Source organism: Protopterus annectens, chromosome 16.part0 (assembly GCF_019279795.1).
Source record: "Protopterus annectens isolate FY-2018-M chromosome 16.part0, PAN1.0, whole genome shotgun sequence".
NCBI lineage: Eukaryota > Metazoa > Chordata > Ceratodontiformes > Protopteridae > Protopterus > Protopterus annectens.
Window position 1 is genome coordinate 205,417,242 of NC_056750.1, and position 23,524 is coordinate 205,440,765.

Below are 23,524 nucleotides of genomic sequence, written 5' to 3' on the forward strand. Positions count from 1 at the left end.
ATATATATATATATTAAATCTGAGATGGCTGTGTCTCAAAATAATCCCTTTTCTTTCAGGTATGACAGTCTCAGAGTAAGCATATATAAGCAGCAGTGTAGCGGTACGGGGTAGCTTGTGCCCCTGCAAAAAAATAACTTAATAGAGATCAGTAATGTCAGCATTTGTTTGGTATGAAATCAATATACAGCAAAAAGGAGCTATAGACTTAAATCCTGGATTCGTGTTTGTAAGGCTAATGAATGAAAGGAGGAGAGGCAGTGGACACTGAACAGGAATTTGCAAATCATGTATCTCAGCATGTCTCATTTGTTTAGTCTGGCATATATCTGTGGTAATCTGCAGTGATATTTAATGCTTATGGTGGGTGACATGAAAGTACTTTTTTTCAGATAATTAAAAAAGTGTAGGTTAGACTTTGTGGAACTGTGAGCAAATTACATTCTAGTTGAGGCACAAGTATTCTTTTAACCAAGGCTTCTCACTGATAGACACATTATGAAATTGTAATATTTTTGTGCAAATCTCATTTTGTTATAATGCCTGCACTGGAAGTAATGTATGCACTGTTTTATGTTACAGAGTTTTGTGTAACCAGATATGCGGGTAACTGAAAAAGGGGGTAGTTTCAGTGTGGTTACTTAGTAGACTCTAAGATGCCTCGGGTTACATGTGATGTTTGCAGCTTTTTATGTGATTCATAATTAGTAGCCTTTGATTAAACCAGCTATACAATAACCTGACATTTTCTTACAGGTTTCTATATTTATAGAGACAGAAAAGATGATAAGGCTTTAGCTATAATAATAAAAAATGAAGTTAACTAGGTTAGAGCACTGATCCACATGGACCAGTTTCAGGCTAAGTCAAGGAGCACTGCCTGGTTAACTGATTTGTTAAGGACCACAAAGTAAGCTCAGTCCAGTAACACTGTATGGTTAAACAATTTGGTCAGGTGTCAAGTCATAGGAAAATGGTGGTTGTAGAAAGTAAGCAAAGGACTGCTGCATGTTGTAGGTGTGTTAGTCGTAGCCTTGAACATTTGTACATTTAGCATATTTCACTCACTGTTTTCATTGAAGCTCAATTTTTTTTGCAGAAAGTTCAGCAAATGGGCTCAAAACTACACATTGTCTAGTTCTGGGGAAGGATCCCCCATACCTGGTTTAAAATAGTGTCACTATCTTCTCTTCCAAGGTTGATCAACTTCAGGATAGGTTTGGAAATGTAGTTTGGAATGGTGGACTCGGGCAAAAGTTATTAGTTTTAGATGAAGATTAAACTGATAAAACAAATAAATACCAGTGGTTCTTTGTTGAGGTTAAACAACATAAATTACAGTGGAAAATATAAGAAACTCCATGTAGGTAATGAACTTTTGAGCTAAATGTCTACTTTGTGAGGTATACAAAGTAGCACACATACATAAAATGCTGTGCTTAATTAGTTCAGTTATTGTCTGCAGATAAAAACCTGACAATAAAGTCATGAAAGACCTACATCAGTGTAGCCTTTTAATATTCTCCATTTGATCACTGACTTTAAAGAAAACTACTTGCTGGTATGATGGGGTGGGAGCTAAGCCCCCATTTAATTACTCTAATTACTCTTCCTCTGAGGTCATATTTTGAAACATTGTTGAAGAAGGGCACAAATAGGCAAAGGAACCCTTCTGGCCCAACTTGAATATTACCCATAATAGCCACAGCCTCTAAGATAAACTTCTACAGACTATCACAAACAAAATGTGTCACAGCATCACTAACTCACCCTCTAATGAACATCACTGCCTCACCCTAAAAAAGCTAAAAAAGCCAAATGACTTCCAGTGCAGCACAGAGTAGAGCTGCTACTAGGATCTCTTATCTTCAAACTTCTCCAACCTAACTCATTCCCTACAATAGCTGCTAAACTAAATAAGTACACTACAACCTCAAATGCTTCTCATAAACAGCCCCCACTCCAACCCCTACAAACTAGGTTACACTGCACTAACCACTCTTTCTCCATCCTTGCTCATAAAATATGGGAATCCCCCACCTCTCCTAAAGGAACTACAATCTTCCCCTTTTTCAGAGATGGACTTAAAAAATTTCTCATCATCGTATCAAGCTGTACGTCCCACACAGTAAGCCAGATCACATAAGGGTGTTTCAACCTCTACTCTTGCTCTCTCTCTCAACTACTAACACATCCTAACTCACACCCCATCCCCTGCCATGACTGTTATTACCCCGCAGCATTTGCACCATGATGCAAATCTGATATGTAATCACGTGAATTGTAAACTTTGCATTTTTCTCATACTTGTTGCTACGTTTTTTTATCTGCTAATGCACACATTACTTGCTGTTTTGTTTTTGAAGTGTACAAATTAGTGGCTGTCTGTTCTTTTTTTTTATATTCTTTGTGAATTCGTTCACCCTGGTAGTTCCTGCAAATGGTCACTTGTGATGTGTGTACCAGCCCGATAAAGAAATGTAAAATAAAATAAAAAATAAAAATAATAGCTCTTTTGGATTTGGATTGCACCACGATGGTGAGAGTTTAAAGTCAGAATAACAGAAATGGGGAGATGAGGGTAGCAGTGAGCCTCCCTCCATACGCATTACCTTTGTTTTATTGTAGTGCTGCTTAATACAAATCTTTTCAGTATTTTAGTATCAAGCTTTTATATTTACATTTTTTTATGGTTTCAGAGTTTTTATTTTCTGTTGTTCCCAGTACAGTCTAATGACAGAATCAGTAATTTCCTTGATTTCCTGCTTAGAAATGCACAACTGATGATTAATATTAGTGTATAGCCCTAAACCCTGCTATTGTATCAACGTTTTTTTATGATTTTTGTACTATTATTGGTCAATACTATTGTGTGTGGAGCTTTTCTCCCCAGGTCTCCACTGAAAACGGGCTCCTTGGCCCAGTCGGACACTACCCGGTTAACAAATGTGAATAAATAAATAATAAAAATCATGTACTTATTGGTACTTGTCCCTATTTTTTATCTCTTGTACAGGTGATGGAGTGCCCTGTGCCCACCCTAACTCCAGGTTCTGCACCCCAGCTAGTCAATGTCCAATTCTGGATAAAGACTGGGAATCTCCTGAAGGGGTACCAATTGAAGCTGTCATTTTTGGGGGAAGAAGACCTCAAGGTTAGTATTTTGGTTTTATGTTTGAATTTCTTGTAAAATGCTTTAGTTCGAGATCACTTTGTGTGATGTTGGTTACCAAAATAAAGTGCTATAACTGATGTAGGAATAAAGGCTACCGTATTAGATATGGGCTGCTGTAGTTGATATTAAAAGATGCTAAGAGCTGTGTCTGCCATGTTCAGAGTATGTACGTTCTTGTCACTCTAATTTTGACCACATCCGAGTATAATAAACCTGATAAGAAGATAGTGAGTCGTCACCAGGAAGCAGAAGGAACATTTTGATCTGTCAGAAAACACTGTACGAAGTTCAAGGTGGTGTGAGCTGCTCCTGCTCTCCCTGCATTCGACACAAACCCCAAACATTAAGGTTACCCTTACGCTACCAACCCAGTATCTAAAGAGGACATGCCCCAGATGGGTTCACTTCTGACCATTACTGAGTCATGCAGAGTCCTGGGGGAGGCAATTCAGCCACCTTATGGAGCAATGTCATCATATAACAATGGGTCACCTTTAAATGTTGGCGAAACCTTTAGTAATGCCACAAATATCTGCCTGAAGCTGACCTCTGGAACTCCAGTGTTGGATCCAGGAAGTCCCACCTAGTCATATTGGGAAAATTTCTACTCCAGTTTGTGTTTTGTGTCTATAAAACAGAAGTTTTTTGTGTGTGTGTGTGTGTGTGTGTGTGTGTGTGTGTGTGTGTGTGCCCAGTTCAGTATCCTCAAAATTAGATTGCCTATTGTTATTTTATGATGGTACATTCCCCCAGATTAGTTTGTCTTTCTTGCCCAACTGGCCAAAGGCATGTGGATCTGCTCAATGCACATGCAGGACACTGGCAGGATCAGCCCCATTTTTTGTGGTCACTGGTAGTTCCTTTATTTCCATATTGAGGGAAACATTACAGATTCAATATCCTACTCTTTTGGTTTAAGGTTGTCAGGATTTTCAGCAAATGTTTCTACCTTGACACTTTTCTAGAAGACCATTGTGTTCTTACTGTTCTTTAGTGACTAGGAGTTACCAGCACTTTCTGTTGAATTTCTCTGGGCCAGCATGGGCCAACTGTAGACATTTTTGGCTTCCACTGAGTTGCTGTACTAAAATTGGTCTTGGCCGCATTTCTCTATTTCCAGTTAATTTGTCCCAGAATTATGAAGGACTTGCAGCCATTATCTTCTGCCCTCTGTCATTCATTGCCTGCTCTAATAGCATTCTGCAGTGTAGGCAACAGTCTGCATAAAAAAATAATTTTTAAATATAATTTTCCCCTCCCACGACTCTCCCCATCACCTATCTTGTTTCCTGTGGCACCCCGTCCTCTGCCTGCATGTTTTTCCACCTCCTAACAACTTCCCATATGACCACATCTTGCAGGGAATGCAGTTTACAGGCCAGATGATGGGATTCTAGGATCATCATGCTCATCACTTCATTGTGGTAAGGTTTTTTACTCTTTTCTCCCAACTTATTAATGCTTGTCATGAGTGCATGGTGTTAAGTTCCTGGCATGTGCAAGCTACAGCATGTGCTTAAGATGTAAGGGTGGTGCAGCGGTGCAGCAGTTAATGTTGTCACCTCACAGCAAGAGGTTCTCTGGTTCGATTCTTGCCCGGGGTGCCTTCTGTGTGGACTCTGGATGTCCTCCCTGAGTTTGTGTGGGTTTCCTCTGGGTACTCCGGTTTCCTCCCACATTCCAAAGACATGCGTCTGGAGTGTTTCTCCCTGGGCCTCCACTGAAAATAGGCTCTGTCCTAGTCGGACTTTACTGGTCAACAAATGTTAAATAAATAAATAAATAAATATCAGGGCTTGCATTCTGATTGTATCATACCCTTGCTGACTGTATGGGAAGGAGACATTTTGGCAGCTCTTTATTCCTGCATCCTGTTTCCCCCACACACGTACACATACACAGATGAAATAATAGGACAGCAATAATGTTTCATCCTTCTCCTTAAATTATTTGGTCTGACTCCCACTTAAGTCCTCCATACATGCAAAGTTGGCAACCGAGAGGGTGCCATAGTGGTATGGCTGATCCAGCCAAAACTCAGAAGGTATCATTTGGAGTTCTGATTTGGATTAAATCTGTGTACTTTGTTATTGTAAACATAACTCTCAACTGTCCAGATTTTCACAGAATGTCCAGATTTTTGCTTCAAAATTTCGGTCTGTTCCTTATAAAATTTTTGGTTTTCTGGCAAATCACTTGGATGATCTGAGTAATGAAATTGGTATATAATGCCATACATTTGAGTTTCAGACTTCATATCCTTTAGAAAAATGCATTTTAATACATAGCCTGTTATTCTAGCAACTTTCTAAGTTTATAAGAGCAATATTTAAAATCTGTCCCTATTTCTGGGCCTTTGTACCACCATTATGCCAGGCTTTGTCCAGATTTCTTGGACTAAGAGATTGAGAGATATGATTGTAAAACATTGGATGAGTTCAACAAACCATGCATCGGTTAGTGATGGGTTAATGCGTAGAACTAATGTTGCACTTCACGTACCTAAGAATGTAGAAGGACCTCAACTGCCTTCTTCTTAAGCACAGTAAAGAGACAATATGAAAGGATAGCCATTCCAATATGTGTAGCTTAACATTCAAATAGGATAGACACAGGCCATATAAGATAAAGTAACCTAGTTAATGGCAAAGCACTTGGGATTATTTGTGACTTTTTGTTTTTTATTTTACATTAAACGCTGTGATTTTAACAACATTTTCTCTGACTCTGGGTCCTGTTGCCATTGGATATTTTTGTGGTTGCTTTGTGGTTTATTTGGTAACCTAGTTAATGGGTAACTAGCATTACCACGTAAGGGGCAGAGTTGTGTACATGGAAGGTAAGTTTCTTCTCACTGGATCCAGATCTGCATTCTAGTGTTTCAAAAGACAAAGGATAATTTAGGAATGATATTTATAATGTGAGTTTAGCTGACTGATTCCCTTAACTTATACCATCACTGCTAAAAAATGTCAGCAAATGGTACCATCTGTGTAAAGCTCACATAAACATTTGCCTGATCCTGGAAACAGTGATTGCTCTGTGTTCTTCTAGGTGTTCCTTTGGTGTACGAGTCTTTTAACTGGTCCCACGGTGTGTTTGTTGGTGCTGCAATGAGGTCCGAAGCAACGGCAGCTGCGGAACATAAAGGTAACGGATAGCTTTCTTTGTGAATATCTCATGCAGGCAGTACAAACCCTAAAGTACAGACCTGATAAGACACTTCACTTATGCTGACCTTTAATCTGCTTATTTAATACTGATGCATTTCTAACTCAGTTTAATTATTGGAAGGGTACTGAATGCAATACATGAGGTTTAAGTGACAGTCATTAGGACACCTACATTTTATTTGGTTTGTTTTTGCTAATTAAATGGTCTGAATGCACTTTTCCTACTATTGTTAGCTTGCAAGAAAAAATCCTAATTAATACAATAAACTGCTAATCATTTATCAAAAGGTGCATTTATCTTGAGTTCCTTTTTTAAACTGTCACTGAAGCTAATAAGGAACGTTTTTAGAATAGCCACATATAGATGTATAGTGAACAATATTAGTTAAGCCAGCATCCATGCAACCCTGCTCTTAGTTTCTTTTTTCTCTCAGTTTACAGCTGGGTGGTTCCCTATTATATCTGATTTGACCATTGAGAATCCTATAGATCTAAGCAGCTGTTATCCTCATTTTCATCAGAATAAACTCTTGACATCCGCATTTCCCAGAAGAGAGGGTATTCTCTTTAGAGGAGACCTATATCATATTATGTGTGGCATTTTTTTGCCAGAAAGCCAAGAAATGGGAGTTGGGGGTGGGGGGGAGGGTGGGAACAGAGCCAACAGTGGAACACTTTAAGCCCACTACCATTCTTCCTTATTTGCATCTGTGACAAGACATATGGTTTTCTTTCTTCTTCTCAGTATAGGTAGGCCAGAATAAATTCTGGTCCAGTTTTTGCATATTCCATAAACGTCTTTTTAGCTTTTGCCTGTGGGTATCAAGACAGGTATTTCATTTTCCTACATGCCTCCCTGTACTGCTATTTTTTGGAGGGTTTTTGCATTACATTGTCTTATAAAATGCTTTCTTTCCTACCTCCAGTCATGCTTGTTTTCAGTCTCACCACTGTGGCAATACCCACCTGTGATTACAACGCTTCATCCACACTGATCCTGACAATTGTCTCTGTCCCATGATCATAGCAATAAACTGTAGCCTACAGCAGAACACAAGTTATTTGTTGTCTTGAAGTCACCACCTTCCATTTCCTTGGCTATGTAGGTCTGCATACAAATAATACATACTTCCCTTTTTTGTTGAGATCATTGTCTCATTTTGTGTGTGACTGTTACAACTCTAAAGTATCACAATGGTCTGAATATGCTTGTACCAGTGGTTTGTATATGTTTTCTTATACTGATTTTCTTGATATGTGTGTATCAGTAGTCCGTAGATACTTATATCAATGGGCTCTGTTCTACCAGTGGTCTGTATATACTTGTGTCATTAAGTGCTTAATCGATTTATGCTTTGAGCCCTTTTACCTTACAAAGCCTACCTTAAAATGCCATTCTGTTAACAGGGCAGAATAAATAAGGTAATGCCTATCTTTGTGGGTCTGGTCAGCTAGTAAGTTGAAGACTAGATGCCAAAAATACAAATTTTCCTAGCATTCTTGCATGTAGGACTTTTTCTTAGTCATTCTATGAACTAGTCACTTTAATTTAAAATGTAGAGTATTTATTATTTTAGTTTGGTTAGGATCTCACGTATGCTTTAATTCAGTAATATAAAGGAACACTGTTAGCTCATGTTATGTTTAAACTTGTTAATGTGAATGAATGCTGTTAACTCGCAGTTCTCTCTATTCACAGCTATACACAAAGTAACTAAAAAGGAAACATTTCAGACAATATTTCATAGATTCATAGATTTGTACTAGGCTAACTGCCCTTGTGGGCCATTTTAAGCCAAGCCAGTTACCCCATGTGAGAATCAAACCTTGCACCTTGTGTCTGTAAACACCTTCAAAGAAAATGGCATACTAAATGTAAAATAGTAAACAAAACATAGAACAAAAATTAATTTAAACTCAAGTGGATGCAGAGGGAATGCAAAAAAAAAAAAAAACAACAATATAACAGCATTCAAAGTTTCTTAGTATCTTTGTGTGACAAACTTGACCTTTCTGTGTGAGCCTGTGAAAGCTGTAACAGTCTTAAAAAGAATCATTAAATATCAAATTGTCTAATCTTACTCCTTTTAGATCAAAAACCGTTTCCAGTCTTACCTTTCACTTCATGCAAATATCTTTAAAATCTACATTTCTTTTCATTGGAGAATATTCTGTTCAAAAGACCTGAATTTTATCTTCTGTAATGCATAATTTTGAGCAGCAATAAATGTTAAAATTAAAAAAATCTTTTGCACATATTTTCCTTAGTTCCCATATAAGAAGTCAGTCAACTGGATACATATCCATTTTCAGCAGAGACCCGGGGAGAAAAGCTCCACAGTAAAAACAAGACTTTGACTTACATACAGATAAATTCATGGTAACATGGTAGAAAGAGACACAATTTAAACATATCCATTTTCGCAAGAGACCCGGGGAGAAAATCTCCACAGTAAAAAACTAGACTTTGATTTGCATACAGAATAAATTCTTGATAACATGGTAGGAAGAGACAACAATTTAAACATAGCCATAAATTAAGTATTCAAGTGATATGTAGGTAAGTGAAATAGGGATACACTAGACAATATTGAGGATTTAAATTATAAGCTCAGGGGAGAAGGATGAAGTTTTTATCCCATAAATCGTTCATAGTAAGTTATGAGGAGAAGGCAGTCGAGAGGAACTAGAGATCTTATAAACATATTATTGTAGGGATATAGTGGAAAAAGAGAAGAGAGAGGGCATTGAGGAGTGGCATGAGGGTGATAGGGGACTTTTAGGACTAGTCCGGTTTAGTACAAGGACATAGCCAATGAGCTTTTAAGAATAATTTAAGATTACTTTTGAACTGGCTGAGAGAGGTAGTTAGTCTTAGGTTATTGGGAAGGGAATTCCATAGTTTTCCAATGGAATTGGCATAAAGAGCATCACCACCTAAGCCTAAGTTATTAGATTTTGTAGTTTGTACCAGGACACTATTTGAAGATCGGAGGCAGCTGAGGTTGGTGTAGGGGGTTAAAAGTTTGCTCAGTGAGGAGGTTTTATCTGGTTCCTTAATTATTTTAAATGCTTCAGTAAGTTGGTTAAGTTTGAGAAGATTGGAGAGTTCTAACCAGTCAAGTTTCTTTAGGTTAAGGCAGTGATGAGTACGGTACGGTTCTCCTGTTACGAATTTGGCAATATGGTTATAAGCAATAGACAGTTTGTTAAGCTCAGTTTTGTTGAGGAAGGAAAGTACCGGAGAGGCATACAGTAGGGTGGAGAGAAGGTGTGTATGTGCAACGGTTAGTTTGGTATTAGGAGTTAGAAAGTTCTTAATTCTGTACATGGAACCAAGTTTCTTGTTTACTGTCTTTATAGTTTGACTGATGTGCAAGTCAAATTTGAGCTTGTGATCAATAGTGACACCTAGTAGTTTGGTGTTGGTGACAGGCTCTATGATGGTGCCGTTAGTGGACTGAATGTGGAAGGTCATATTATTAATAAGTGGAGGGTGTTGTCCTATGGAAGTGGCTGAGGTGGGGAAAATTAGTAGTAACTTAGTTTTAATTGGATTCAGGATAAGTTTCCGTTCTGTGAACCATTTTTCAACTGCAGCAAAGCAGTTTTGGGTATCTACCTGGAGATTATGGAGAGAAACATCAGAGCAGATCAGTGTGGAGTCATCTGCATATTGAATGCAGGTGGCTTTGGGGATGACTGAATAGAGATCATTTATGAATACGGAGAAAAGGAGGGGACCAAGTATAGAGCCTTGGGGAACTCCTATGGTGTTAGGTAGTAAGTGAGATAGCTTGCTTTGCCACTGGACTGCTTGTTGTCTACCAGAAAAGTAAGCATTAAACCAGCTTAGGGCTGAGTTGTCAAGGTGAAGGGTTTCGAGGGTTTGGAGCAATAGTTGGTGATTGACCATGTCGAAGGCTTTTGACAAGTCCAGAAAGAGAGCAGAAGTAATTAATTTGTTATTACGGTTGCAGCTGACTGAGTCAACAAAGGAGAGGAGGGCGGTGGTTGTACTGTGATGGGGGTGAAAGCCATGTTGAGTTTTGGACAAAAGATTGTTTAGGGTAAGATAGTATAGGAGTTGCTTGTGAACACACCTTTCCATTATTTTTGCTATTGGGGACAGTATTGCTATAGGTCTGAAGTTTGAAATTTCCGTGGAGGAGCCGCCCTTGTGAAGTGGGATGACATATGATATTTTCCAAAGAGAGGGGATAGTAGCCTCTGTTATAGCTCTGTTTATCAAGATTGAGATAGGGTAGGCTATAACATCTGATGCTATTTGTAAGTATTCAGCTGGGAGACGATCGGCCGATAGGCTGGATGGTTTAAGTTTCTTCAGTAGGGTTCTGATATAGGAGGTGGATATTGGTTGAAGGTTAAAGGTGGGTGGAAATTTACCAATAGCATTGGTTATGGAGGAGGAAGAAGAAGATAACTGACTGGCTAGGGACTGGATGGTCTCAATGAAAAAAGAGTTAAACGTATTAGCTAGTTCTTCAGGATCTTTACCAGTAAGTTTCGCGGGGGTAGGGGTGGAAGTTTCCCAGAATGAAGGAGGTTGTTAAAACCTGCCCAAAACTTCTTTGGGTTATTCTGATGTTTGTCCTGGAGGTGACAGTAATAGTTCTTTTTATCCTGGGTGATATCTGATTTTGTAGAATTTCTAAGCTGTTGAAATTTAATGCGATCTAGGGGCTCTTTCGTGGTTCGCCACTTGTCCCATGCCTAGTCTCTAGGCTTAATTTTTTATTTAGTTTCCTTGGTTAGCCAAGGTGCTGTGCGGATCTTTGATCTAATAAGACGGTTTGGTGCATGAGAGTCCAGTATCCTTAGGAATGTGTCGTTGAAGTAACCCACACTCTCATCTAGGGGAAGTGTTTTTAACATGGACCAGTTACAGGATTTGAGTTCATCTAGGAATTTTGCTGGGAGAAATTTCTTCTTATTTCTAACAAGTCTATATATAGGAGGGCTTGTGAACATCAATTTATGTTTCATGATGAAAGTGACAAGGTGGTCACTAAGATCATTGGGGAGGGTCCCAGTGGTATAATTATGTGTATCTTTATTGGTAAGAATCCAGTCGATGGTGCTTTCTTTTTGCTTAGTATTTCCAATTCTTGTGGGAGATGTAATGTTTTGGGAGTAGCCATGTAGGTTGATGGATAGGGGATTCATCTGGTCAGAGAACTGGGACCAGTCAATGTTGAAGTCACCCAGTATGATTGTTTCTTGGGGGTAGTTCGTGGCTAACCAACTTAGGGTTAGTTCCAAGGTTTCTAAGTTTTTCCCGCATTTCAAAAAGAACTCCTGCTGAACCTGCTGGAGATACTATGAAAAAAAAGCATTTCTATGAGAAAATTCACCCATATGTAAATACAAAAACTCCACAATCACACAACAGAGTGCATACACATTGAACAAAAAAAATTAAAAATATTTGTAGACTGTGTCATTTGAAGAAACTGGAATCATGGAGATTACTGTCTATAGGAGAACCTTTTCAAATTTCATCTCTCCCATTCTCAACCACTGACTTGTAAAAGATAATAAATACACACACAGTAAAGTGTAATTTCCCTTAAGAGCACAAAGAGATCACAGTCAGTCTGGGGCTGGTCTCTCCCTTCCTCTCCAGGTCCCCAATAAGACTCCCCGCTGGCACAGCTATAGGGTCCAGATCTCAGCCTATTGGGCAGGCTAGCACCTCCAGCACCCTCTCTGTCCAACCATTGCTTTGTGTCCCTGCCCAAGTAGCTGACACACACACACACTTTTAAACAAGAGTTATATACAACCACACATACACTCCTGTGGAAGGCTGGCACATGTTCTCCAGCTGTGCCACTTTCACCCAGACTATATGGTAGTACCACTTGCCACCACTCACTAATATTTATCAGCTACTCAAAGGCCCTTATTAAAGGGTGTCCAGTTATTACTGTGCAATATTATTATCCAAATGGTAAGTGTGACTGAAAAGCAAAGCTTATTGGAGTGACTTGGTACAGTATCACTATTTACATGCAATGTACTCTTAGAGCTTAAATTATTTCTACACAAAGCAGCCACAGTTAAAAGGTTTAAAAATATTTAATAATAAATAATAAAAGTACAAGACAATACTTCTTACTACACAGTGCTAGTCAAGAGTTCAGAGATCACAGAGAAATACTTAAAATAATACAGTGGAAAAGTTCTGACATCACAGAAAAACAAACTAGTCTAATCTTCCTATTTCCTAGCTATACCTAAGAGAAAACACAATTATAAAATCCTACTTACATACAGACACAGGCAGAGCACAGGCAGAGCTGGTGATGTTGGATGTTCCCAAGACAAATTCTCTAATGCTCTCATTCTTTCTCTCCTTAAATTGATAACACAGTACCACTGATTCATTTCAGATTACATCATTTCTTTCTGGTTCCCAGGCTAACAGAACTCAGAGGTTAATAGCCCTATTGATCTTGCAGCAGCTCAGGAAGCCAGGACAATAAAAGAAATTATACATGCAAATTCTAGCCGTTAACTCTGGCCTCAAAAGAATAGGCAAGATGCCTCCCTCTAGACATCTCGGCTCCAGATTTTGACATCAAAAAATTGACATCAATTTTGTTACAGCGGAGTGCACTGTTGTTACATTTTTGCAGTTCGATATCCAATACAGTCTTTTCACATTTAAGAAAACAAGCATGTGGCTTACATTAATATTTACAAATGACAGAATTATCTACAAAATTTTATCTGGCTACACTGGCAGCCTTCACCTATATTCACACACACCCCCGGAGAACTCAAGCTAGTTTTTCAAGTGACCCTTGAGAAACATTGCTTGAGAGGGTTAGGTCTATTTGAGTATACCGTACCCCATTCCCTGTCTTGAGAGCCCATCTGCGTTGGCATTGCTACTCCTACTGCAGTGCTACACTGACATATCATATGCTTGCAACCCTAGGCTCCATCTTAGCAACTTGGCATTTTGCTGGCTGGCTCTGTTTAACCATGTTAGGGGATTGTGATCTGTCATTATAGTGAATTTTCTTCCATACAGATAAGGCTGAGGTTTCTGCAGTGCCCACACTATGGCTAGACATTCCTTTTCTACAGCTGCATAGCATTCCTCCCTGGGTTGGAGCTTACGACTGAGATAAGCCACTGGGTGCTCTTCTCCCTCTGAAGAAATCTAGCAAAGTACAGCCCCCACCCCATGGTTTCAAGCATCCACCTGCACAACAAATTATTTGCTGTAATCTGGACTGGCTAACACAGGGGGTCCTCCCAAAGCTTCCTTAAGCTCCTGGAATGCCTGCTCACAGGCTGTGGTCCACACTACTTTATCTGGCCTGTTCTTCTTTGTCAGGTCTGTGAGGGGAGCAGCTATGGTACTATAACTGGGGACAAATTTTCTGTAGTATCCTGCTGTCTCTAAAAATGCCCTCACCTGCTTTTTGGTAACAGGTGCAGGCCATGCCTGAATGGCTTCTACTTTGGCAGTTTCTGGCCTGATCATACCACTGTCCACTCTATATCCCAGGTAGGAGACCTCTGCCATACCCACCTGATATTTGCTGGGCTTAATGGTCAGTCCTGCCCCCTGTAGTCTGCCCAGCACCTACCTGACACGCTGAAGGTGCTCTTCCTAGGAATGGCTATAGATGGCAATATCATCTAGGTAAGCAATGACAAACCCTCCTGCTCCTGCTCCTGCTAGGATATGATCTACCAGCCTCTGGAAAGTCGCTGGGGCATTTTTCATCCCATAGGGCATCTTTGTGAACTCAAACAAGCCAAAATGAGTCACGAAGGTTGACTTCTCTTTAGCACTGGGAGCCAAGGGCACCTGCCAGTAACCCTTGGTAAGATCAATGGTTGTAAGATACTTAGCCTCACCCAGCTGCTCTAGGGCCTCATCTGTCCTAGGCATGGGGTAAGCATCTGACTCTGTGTGACTATTTCATTTCCTGTAGTCCACACCGAACCTGATGCTGCCATCCTCATTTGGCACCAGCACCACTGGAGAGGCACAGGGACTGCTGGACTCTTGAATTACCCCGAGTTCCAACATCTCCTGTATCTCCTCCCTCAGAGTCTGTTTCACTCTCTCAGGCACCCTATAAGGGGCCTGCCTAATAAGCCTTTGGGGTCCTGTATCCACCTGGTGCTGCACCAGGTGGGTGCACCCTGGTTTCCCAGTGAACATCTCCCCAAACTCCTGTAACACTGCTCGGATTTCTCGAACTTGGGCGGGAAATAGCTGCTGGGACGTTGCTACCTTTTCCACCGAGGTGTCAGTCCAAGCCTCACTGAGGAGATTAGTCACGAGATCTCCCTCAAACTCCTCCTGCAACCCACTGCAAATGCTCAGCACAAGGGCCTCCCTATCATGGCAAGGTTTCATCATATTAACATGGTACAGTTTGTGTTCCTGCCTCCTGCCTAGCAGTTCTACCATGTACTTAATGTCACTTACCTTCCTTACCATCTTGTAGGGTCCCTCCCAAGCTGCTTGCAGCTTGTTGTGTCTGACAGGAATGAGAACCATTACCTGCTGCCCTACAACATACTCTCTAGTTTGAGCATTCCTGTCATACCACACCTTTTTCTGTTGTTGGGCTTCTACCAGGTTCTCCTGGGCCAAGCCCATGAGTTCCCTGAGCCTTGTCCTGATGTTTGGGACATATGCCACAACAGACTCCTAGTGAGGTTCATACTCACCTTCCACGCATCTCAAATTAAATCTAGTGGTCCCCTCACCCTATGCCCATACAGCAGCTCAAAGGGTGAAAAACCTGTGGATTCCTGGGGAACCTCTCTGTAAGCAGACAACAGATGGGGCAGATATTTGTTCCACTCCCTCTTAAACTGGTCTGTATATGCCCGTAGCATGGACTTGATAGTAGAGTTTAACCTCTCAACAAGACCATTAGTCTGGGGATGTTAGGGGGTAGTCTTCAGGTGCCTCACCCCACAGTACTTCCACAGACAAGCCAGCAGGTCTGACATGAAATTGGCACCTCTGTCAGTCAGTACTTCTTTTGGGAAACCTACCCTGCTGAAAACCTCTAACAAAGCATTTGCCACCTTTTCTGCATCAATGGAGGGCAGAGCCACTGCCTCAGGGTATCGTGTAGCATAATCCACTACCACTAGGATATACTTTTTCCTTGTGGAACTTGGGGTACTCAGAGGTCCCACAATATCCATAGCTCCCCTTTGAAATGGCTCTTCAATCACAGACAAAGGCATCAAAGGAGCTCTCACTTTGTCTTCTGCCTTGCCTACCTTTTAGCACTGCTCACAGGTCCTGCAGTATCCTGTTACATCTCTGGAAATTCCAGGCCAATAGAAGTTCTGCATAATACGTCTCTTTGTACGTTTTATGCCCATATGACCTGCAAAGAGAATATCATGGGCTTTGGCTAGAAGCACCAGACGGTAGGCTCTAGGCAACCAACTGCTGTATTCTCTCACCTTCTAGCCCTCCCTCAGGGGTCCACTCTCTATACAGTCCCATTATACAGAATCCCTATTCCCTTGAGAATCAGGTGCCTTACTAGCTACCTGCCTCAGGCCTTGCAGTGTAGAGTCTGAGAGCTGAGCCTGTCTCAGCTGTCTCTTTGTAACCCTTCCTAGCTCCCCTTCCACAGGAAGTCTGGTATCCTCTGACAGTGGTGCCTCACTGTCAGCCTGGGTACTACTACGCACCTCTACCTTTGCAGTCACTCTGTCCAAGGGAACATCAGTACCCACAAGCAGCTGTGGCTCACCTTCAGTCTCACTGCTACAGTGTAGATTCCTCCCTGAAGTAACCACCTCACCAGTCCTGGCTGCAGATATGCAGTCTGTCTGGGTCTCCCCCAGGCTACCAGACCCACATGCTTGTCTCATAGCCTGACTGCGTGTAACTGCATAAGCACTTGGTACTGCCTCATCCAAATCCTTCCCTATCAGGACATCTGCAGGATGGTAGTTTGGTACCCTGGTTGTCTCACGACAACCTGCTATTGGCATTTTGTCTTCCCACTTACTGGCTCTCTCACCTTTTGTTCCCCAGCTTGCCTCTATGGACATCTGTATGCCACATGGCCCCACTGGTTGCATTCAAAACATTTAACCCTAGGTCCTGGACGTGTACCTGGACTAGTGGTTTCCCCTGCTACTGGCAGATTCTGTTGGGGCATCTATGCTGTCCACCATGGATTCCTTTAGACCCATGAGCAGTAATGGAGGTCCCTTTCCTGTGCAGAGATGCCCTGCTTGCTAGGTATAGGTCTCCCTTCTTCCCCAACTCATCTGAAGTAGCACATTGTCTATCAGCTAACCAGATCCTCATGTCCTCAGGCAAAGTGCTAAGGGCTTGATCCCTCACCAAAAGGTCTGCCAGCCCTTCAAAAGTGGTGACCTGACATTCACTCACCTAGCTATAAAAATAAGTGCTCAGATCAGCAACATATTCACACAAACTTTCGTCTGCCTTGCATCTATGCTCAAAAAACCTTTTCCTATACGTTTCAGGTGTTAGCTTAAAACATTCTAACAAGCAACTCTTAACAACAGTGTAATTAAATCAGTCAACGTCAGACATTTTATACAACACAGTTATAGCTTTCCTGTGGCATAAGGGGGTCAGGAACCATACCCAGAGCCTTTGGTCAGTATCATACTGTTTACATACCCTCTCAAACATATGAATGAAACTATCAAAATTATCCCCCTCTTTAAACTGCAGAAGAAATGTACTGACCCTTTGTGCTTCTGGGGTCCAGTTACTCCCTTCCCCATTACCTCCATGACTCTGGCAAAGAGTCTGCATCTTTTTCTCATGCTGCCTCTGCCTCTCCTTTTCCTCAGCTTCCAGGCATAGCAGTTTCTCATTCTCCCCAGCCTGCAACCATCATAGTTTCTTATTGTCCTCACTCTCTAGACGCCTCAGTCTCTCATCTGGTTCTATTTCCAAACTCCTAGCCTCCAACTCAAGTCTCTTTAGCTCCAGATGGATTTTTAAGTCCTCTGCAGAAAGGTTAAGCTGTCCATTCTCTGAGGGTGGTACATCTTCACTGCCAGTCTGATCATCCTCCTGGTTGCAGTTTTCTGATGCAGCTGTGACCAAGGCTGCAATCAGGTCTGCCTTAGTCAGGTTTCCATGCACCAGTCCCCTAGTCTGGCACATCTCAGCCAGCTGACTCCTTGTCAGCTTTCCGTACTTCTCTGCTGACATGCTGCCTGCTCTCCCTGACCAACTAAGCTAACAAAAGAAATAAAACAATTGTGATCTGAACTCTGAGCATTCACTGCGTGGCTGATTTAGAGTACAGAACACCTTTAGTGATCACTGTACACAAGCTACAGAAATTCACTCTACCCACACCACTACAAGCCAATTAATTTGCAAACCAATTAATATGTGGTGTGGATATCCCACAACTGACAAACAATTAATATGTTACGCCCATGCACTGGCCCAGCAATCAAGGAGCCTCAATCCTCAAAACTAACACCAGTGAGGGGCGTCCATATAGGGAAAGGATAATAAGTACACACACAGTAAAGTAAAATTTCCCTTAAGACCACACAGAGATCACAGTCAGTCTGGGGCTGGTCTCTCCCTTTCTGTCCAGGTCCCCAATAAGAATCCCCACTGGCACAGCTATATGGTCCAGATTTCAGCTTAGGGGGCAAGTTAAATCCTTCAGCACTCTCTCTGTCCAACCAGTGCTTCCTGTCCCTGACCAAGTAGCTGACACACACACATACACACACACTTTGAGATAAGAGTTATATACAACCAAACAGACACTCCTGGGAAGGCTGGCACAGGTTCTCCAGCTGTGCTCATTTTACCCAGACTATACAGTAGTAGCACTTGCCACCACCCACTAATATTTATCAGCTACTCAAAGGCCCTTATTAAAGGGTGTCCAATTATTACTGTGCAGTATTATTATCCAAATGGTAAGTGTGACTGAACAGCAAAGCTTATTGGAGTGACTTGGTATAGTATCGCTATATACATGCAGTGTACTCTTAGGGCTTAAATTATCTCTACACAAAACAGCCACAGTTGAAAGGTTTAAAAATATTTAATAATAAATAATAAAAACACAAGACAATACTTCTTACTACACAGTGCTAGTCAAGACTTCAGAGATCACAGAGAAATGCTTAAAATAATACAGTGGAAAAGTTCTGACATCACAGAAAAACAAACTATTCTAATCTTCCTATTTCCTAGCTATATCCAAGAGAAAACACAGTTCTAAAATCCTACTTACATATAGACACAGGCAGAACTGGTGATGTTGGATGTTCTCAAGACAAATGCTCTATGCCCCCATTCTTTCTCTCCTTAAATTGATAACAGTACCACAGATTCATTTCAGATTACTTAATTTATTTCTGGTTCCCAGGCTGACTGAACTCAGAGGTTAATAGCCCTATTGATCTTGCAGCTGCTCAGGAAGCCAGGGCAATAAAAGAAATTATACATGCAAATTCTAGCCATTAACTGCGGCCTCAAAACAGTATGCAGGATGCCTCCCTCTAGATATCCCGGCTCCAAATTTTGACATCGAATAATTGACTTATCAGCTTTGTTACAGCAGAGTGCACTGTTGTTACATTTCCGCAGTTCAATATCCAATAAAGTCTTTTCACATTTAAGAGAACAAGCCTGTCGCTTACATTAATATTTACAAATTACAGAATTATCTACAAAATTCTACCTGGCTACACTGGCTGCCTTCACCTGTCTTCACAATCCTGTTTGAGTTTGTTACGTTATAGGTAGAGTTGCATAGAGGAAGTTGGTCTCCAACCAGATGTTTACTAGCCAAGTTCACTAGAACAACTTACATTACCAGTTTAAAAGTAGGAAAGGTTTTGCTAAGGCAGTTCTTCAGGGCATTTGGAAAGGTATCTCCTCCTGTTTGTAGAGGCAGGTTTGCTATTCTGCAAAAGGTGAGGATTTGCAGAGACAGGAGTGGAGGAAATAGCATAATATAGTGTTATATGACACTCACCTTAAGAGTAGACTCCATCCCCCTTCCGCAAGTTCTCACCTTAAGTCCCATGATCAGCAGTTTGCTTACTTGTTCTTTGTTGTTTTTTTAATTTTAATGTAATGCTGAGAGCTGCTTGCTGGACTGGTGTGTGTGTGTGTGTGTGTGTGTGTGTGTGTGTGTGTGTGTGTGTGTGTGTGTGTGTGTGTGTGTGTGTGTGTGTGTGTGTGTGTGTGTGTGTGTGTGTGTGTGTGTGTGTGTGTGTGTGTGTGTGTGTGTGTGTGTGTGTGTGTGTGTGTGTGTGTGTTTTGCATGTGTGAGTATAATGACAACCTGCCATGCAGTGGTTGCTGACTGGAAGTGAGCATGATGCAAACTGACATTTTGAATCTGTTATAGTCTCACCAACGCACTTCAGATGTGTTCAGCGTCCATGCAGTCCATTTATGCCTGTTTTTTTTTTCAGAAGATAGATAGTATTCCCCACATAAATGGAATATTTCTGCATTTCACACAATCAATAGCTCTTCTGTGTCAGAGCCATCCATATTCAAACCCAGTCAGAAAACCATCATATCTTTGCTTCTTTTGCTGCCAGCAAGTGAATCAGCTTAAAATCCGTATTGTCACATCCAACATGCCTAAATAGGCTTGTTTCAACCCAGCTGTGAATATTCACTTTTTCACAGGTCTGTAACAAACCAAGCAGCACATTCTGAAACCAATGGTCAGCTGCAGGCATATCTTCTGTTTGTATTTCCTAATGGCAACATCTATTGCCAGTGTTGCTCCTTGTTTTCCACTTATGCAGCCAAAACTCAGGCAATTCAAGGTCTCCTTTCTCCATTGCTGATGCAGTTCTCGTCTTCTTCCTTTATCAGAGGATCACTGATAAGATCATCTCTGCTTCTTGTCCTCTGAGACACCTGAGCAGTGCAGTCATTGAGACACCTGAGCAGTGCAGTCACTGAGACACCTGAGCAGTGCAGTCACTCTTATGTGAGACATCTGATCAGTGCAGTCACTCTGAGACACCTGAACAGTGCAGTCACTCTATTTTAGTTGCAGTAGATTGCTTTCTCCATGCCTTTATACAAAAAATGTTTCCTTATCCCGTAACTATTCTGTAGTTGTGGACCTTGGTGCCCAATGTTTGTACTTCTATAAGCTCCATATCACTGTATAACAAATATCAACTGCTGTTGATATTTTGATATTATAACATTTTAGTACTTCTTTCTAGGTTATTTCATTTTCTATATTTGATCTTTGGTTCCTTAATTCATTCCTAACTTCTTTTCTCCTTTTATCTCTTCCTCTATTTTTCTGTTTCTTTTTATAATAGTGTAATTGCTTCTGATATTTGAATTTATAACTTTAAATTAAATATATCTCTTCTTTTGTTGTATTTGTATGTACTGTTCCTTTTAAGTATATCATATTTAATATTTATTAATTATGCGATTCTTCATTTTTCTAGACCAATTGGAAATATTTTCCAGTTGTATTTATTCATAACTTTTTATTGTTCTTTGGAACATTTCTCCCTGAGCCTCTGCTGAAAATAAGTTATTTTTATGCCCATTTGGACTCCCCCCAGTCAACAAATGGAAGTAAATAAATAAATATTGGAAGACAAGTTACAGGAGCCTATTTTCATAGGGGGTCACTGTACTCCAGAAGTGTGATTCTTTTCTGCCAGTGTCCGTGCTTTTCTTTCAGTTGCCATTTTCAATAAACACAGCAACTACTGGATTCTTAAACATGTATTATTTACCATTTCACACCTGCTGTAGGCATTAATGTAAATCTGTTAAGGATTAAGGAAGAAATACTAGCATGTCTTTTTTTTTGTTGTTGTTGTTACCAGCAACAATTTCTGACTGTCAGTTGTTCACAGAAAGCAAATGAAGGGGTAAGGAATCAAGCCCCATTTCCGAGGCACAGCTAGCAAATTATTAACAGTTTAGAGCTTCAGCTCTGTGCATCAGCTGCCAGAACAAGACGGGCATGTTATGAAGTTACAAAACTAAAAATGAATTTAACAACAGAGTTACTAAATAAACAGCATTAACAATGTAATGCTTGCATTAACTGTAAGTGGGCAGTGTTACTTTTTAAAAATGTTTGTTAATTATAAATGTCTTAACTTTCGTCTGTTTTAAGAAGACGTCTGATATAGTCATGTACAGTACAAATGACAGGACTGTGTATGTGTAGTTCCTGTGCATATATATTTTATAAGTTGTATAAAACAGTAACTACAAACATCAAATAGCTGGCATATACATCTTGCAGTTGCTTTAAACACTAGTATGTATTTTCATGCTGTTGTTGAACCAGGTAGAGTGTAGGTACGTAGTAGGTACATAAAGCATGCAATGCAAAATGCATTTTATTAACACTTAAACAATTAGTACTATTATTTAAAACAAAGAAAACATGACAATAGGGATAATTATTTCTTAAGGATTTGGTTGTGACCTACGGATAGCCATATATAGGTCAGAAGACTTTGTTAAGCTGTCTGAGTTACAGTAATTCAGTATGAAGTTGGAAAACAATTTTTTTTTCTTATTTAAGAATTTTACACTGCTCCTTTCGTATGATTAAGGACTAGATTTTGTTACTGTCTTCCAAAAGAATCTCAATTCTCGCCCACCTGTAGAAATTTCTGAGAGTGAAATGCAAATAAATTAAATAATCAAACCACTAACATGATGCACTTTTCTTTTCTCTAATAAAACAGGGAAGGTGATTATGCATGATCCATTTGCCATGAGACCTTTCTTTGGCTACAACTTTGGACACTACTTAGCTCATTGGCTGAGCATGGAACATCGTAAGGATGTAAAACTACCAAAGATCTTCCATGTCAACTGGTTCCGGAAGGATGAGAATGGAAACTTCCTTTGGCCAGGTTTCGGGGAGAATTCGAGAGTGCTTGACTGGATCTTCCGTCGGGTTGATGGAGAACAAAGTGCCAAGGAAACACCAATAGGTTACGTCCCAGCAGATGGAGCCCTGAATTTGAAAGGCTTGGGACAAATTAACGTAGATCAGCTTTTCTCCTTGCCTAAGCCATTTTGGGAACAGGAAGCAATGGACATCAGAAAATACTTAACTGAGCAAGTCAATGAAGATTTGCCCCATGAAGTAATTAATGAGCTCAAGAGCTTAGAGAAACGAGTTAAGAAAATGTAAAATTCCATATTTTTCTATGAAATGATTTATATTTGCCAAAGAAACTTTTTCAATAAAAGTGAAAAAAAAAAACTGTTTACACTACTCCACTGGTACAGAAGGAAGTAAAATATGTTGCTTCGCTGTGGCCTATTTTTTTTTTTGTTTTGTTTTGTTTTGTTTTTTGACTTCATCTTGTTTTTGCTCATTCGGTATAACAACATTTCTGTTTTGTGACACCAGTTCTGTAATTTTTTTATCAGGGATATTTACAACCAACAATACAGGAAAAGTTCATAGCTTCTGAATTAAAGAAAAAAATATGCATTTTTCACAGGCGTGCCTGTGTCCTTCAATTTTTTTTTACTGGGGAATTTCTGATCTCAGGGTTGGGAATCTGTAATACTGATGCACACTGACACGAGAGAAATGCAGATGAAATGTGCACTTTATCTTTCATTCTGAAAAGATGAAATTCTTGGAGGACAGGAAATTAGAAATTAAAATTAAATTTGGTTTACTTCCCACTGGAGAGGTAAATCATAGGACTATTCCTTTTTTTAAATCAATAAAGTTGTTACAAAACATTATGCCTGCCTCTTTGTGTTTTAATTAAGTTTATAGCCCTCTAAATCCCATTCTAGGAGGGGTCTTTTTTCTAAAATATGCTATAGCACTTCTCTCAACTTCTTCATAACATTATTTACTTCAGGCCCAACAGTTTGCTTGTTTATTTTTGTCTGCTTATTATTCCATCTGTGTCAGTTGGTCAGGTTATGTACTTAGACTTTATACTAAAAGATCAAAAGATTATGGGTTCTGTTCCCATATGAGGAATTTGTATTCATACTCTAGTAATGATGATGTTGTGCAGTTTTATTAAGGCTCTGCACTCTTTCAGGTCCATCACAGATGAAATGCTAAACCAAGGCCCCATCGGCCTGGATTGGTGATATCTTAGGTGGAGGCCAGCACTTAATAAA

At 40.2% G+C, this 23,524-nt stretch overlaps 1 protein-coding gene across 1 annotated transcript in view; it reads left to right on the top strand.

Annotated features, from left to right (window-relative positions):
* Positions 1–23,131, top strand: part of PCK2 (phosphoenolpyruvate carboxykinase 2, mitochondrial) — a 137,793-nt gene extending 114,662 nt beyond the window's left edge. Inside the window, exons 8-10 of the mRNA XM_044058341.1 lie at positions 3,017–3,154; positions 6,230–6,325; positions 22,108–23,131. Coding sequence (XP_043914276.1) covers positions 3,017–3,154; positions 6,230–6,325; positions 22,108–22,562 — 689 coding nt within the window. The 3' untranslated portion in view covers positions 22,563–23,131. The remainder of the gene's footprint in view (positions 1–3,016; positions 3,155–6,229; positions 6,326–22,107) is intronic.
* The last annotated feature ends 393 nt before the right edge of the window (positions 23,132–23,524 follow it).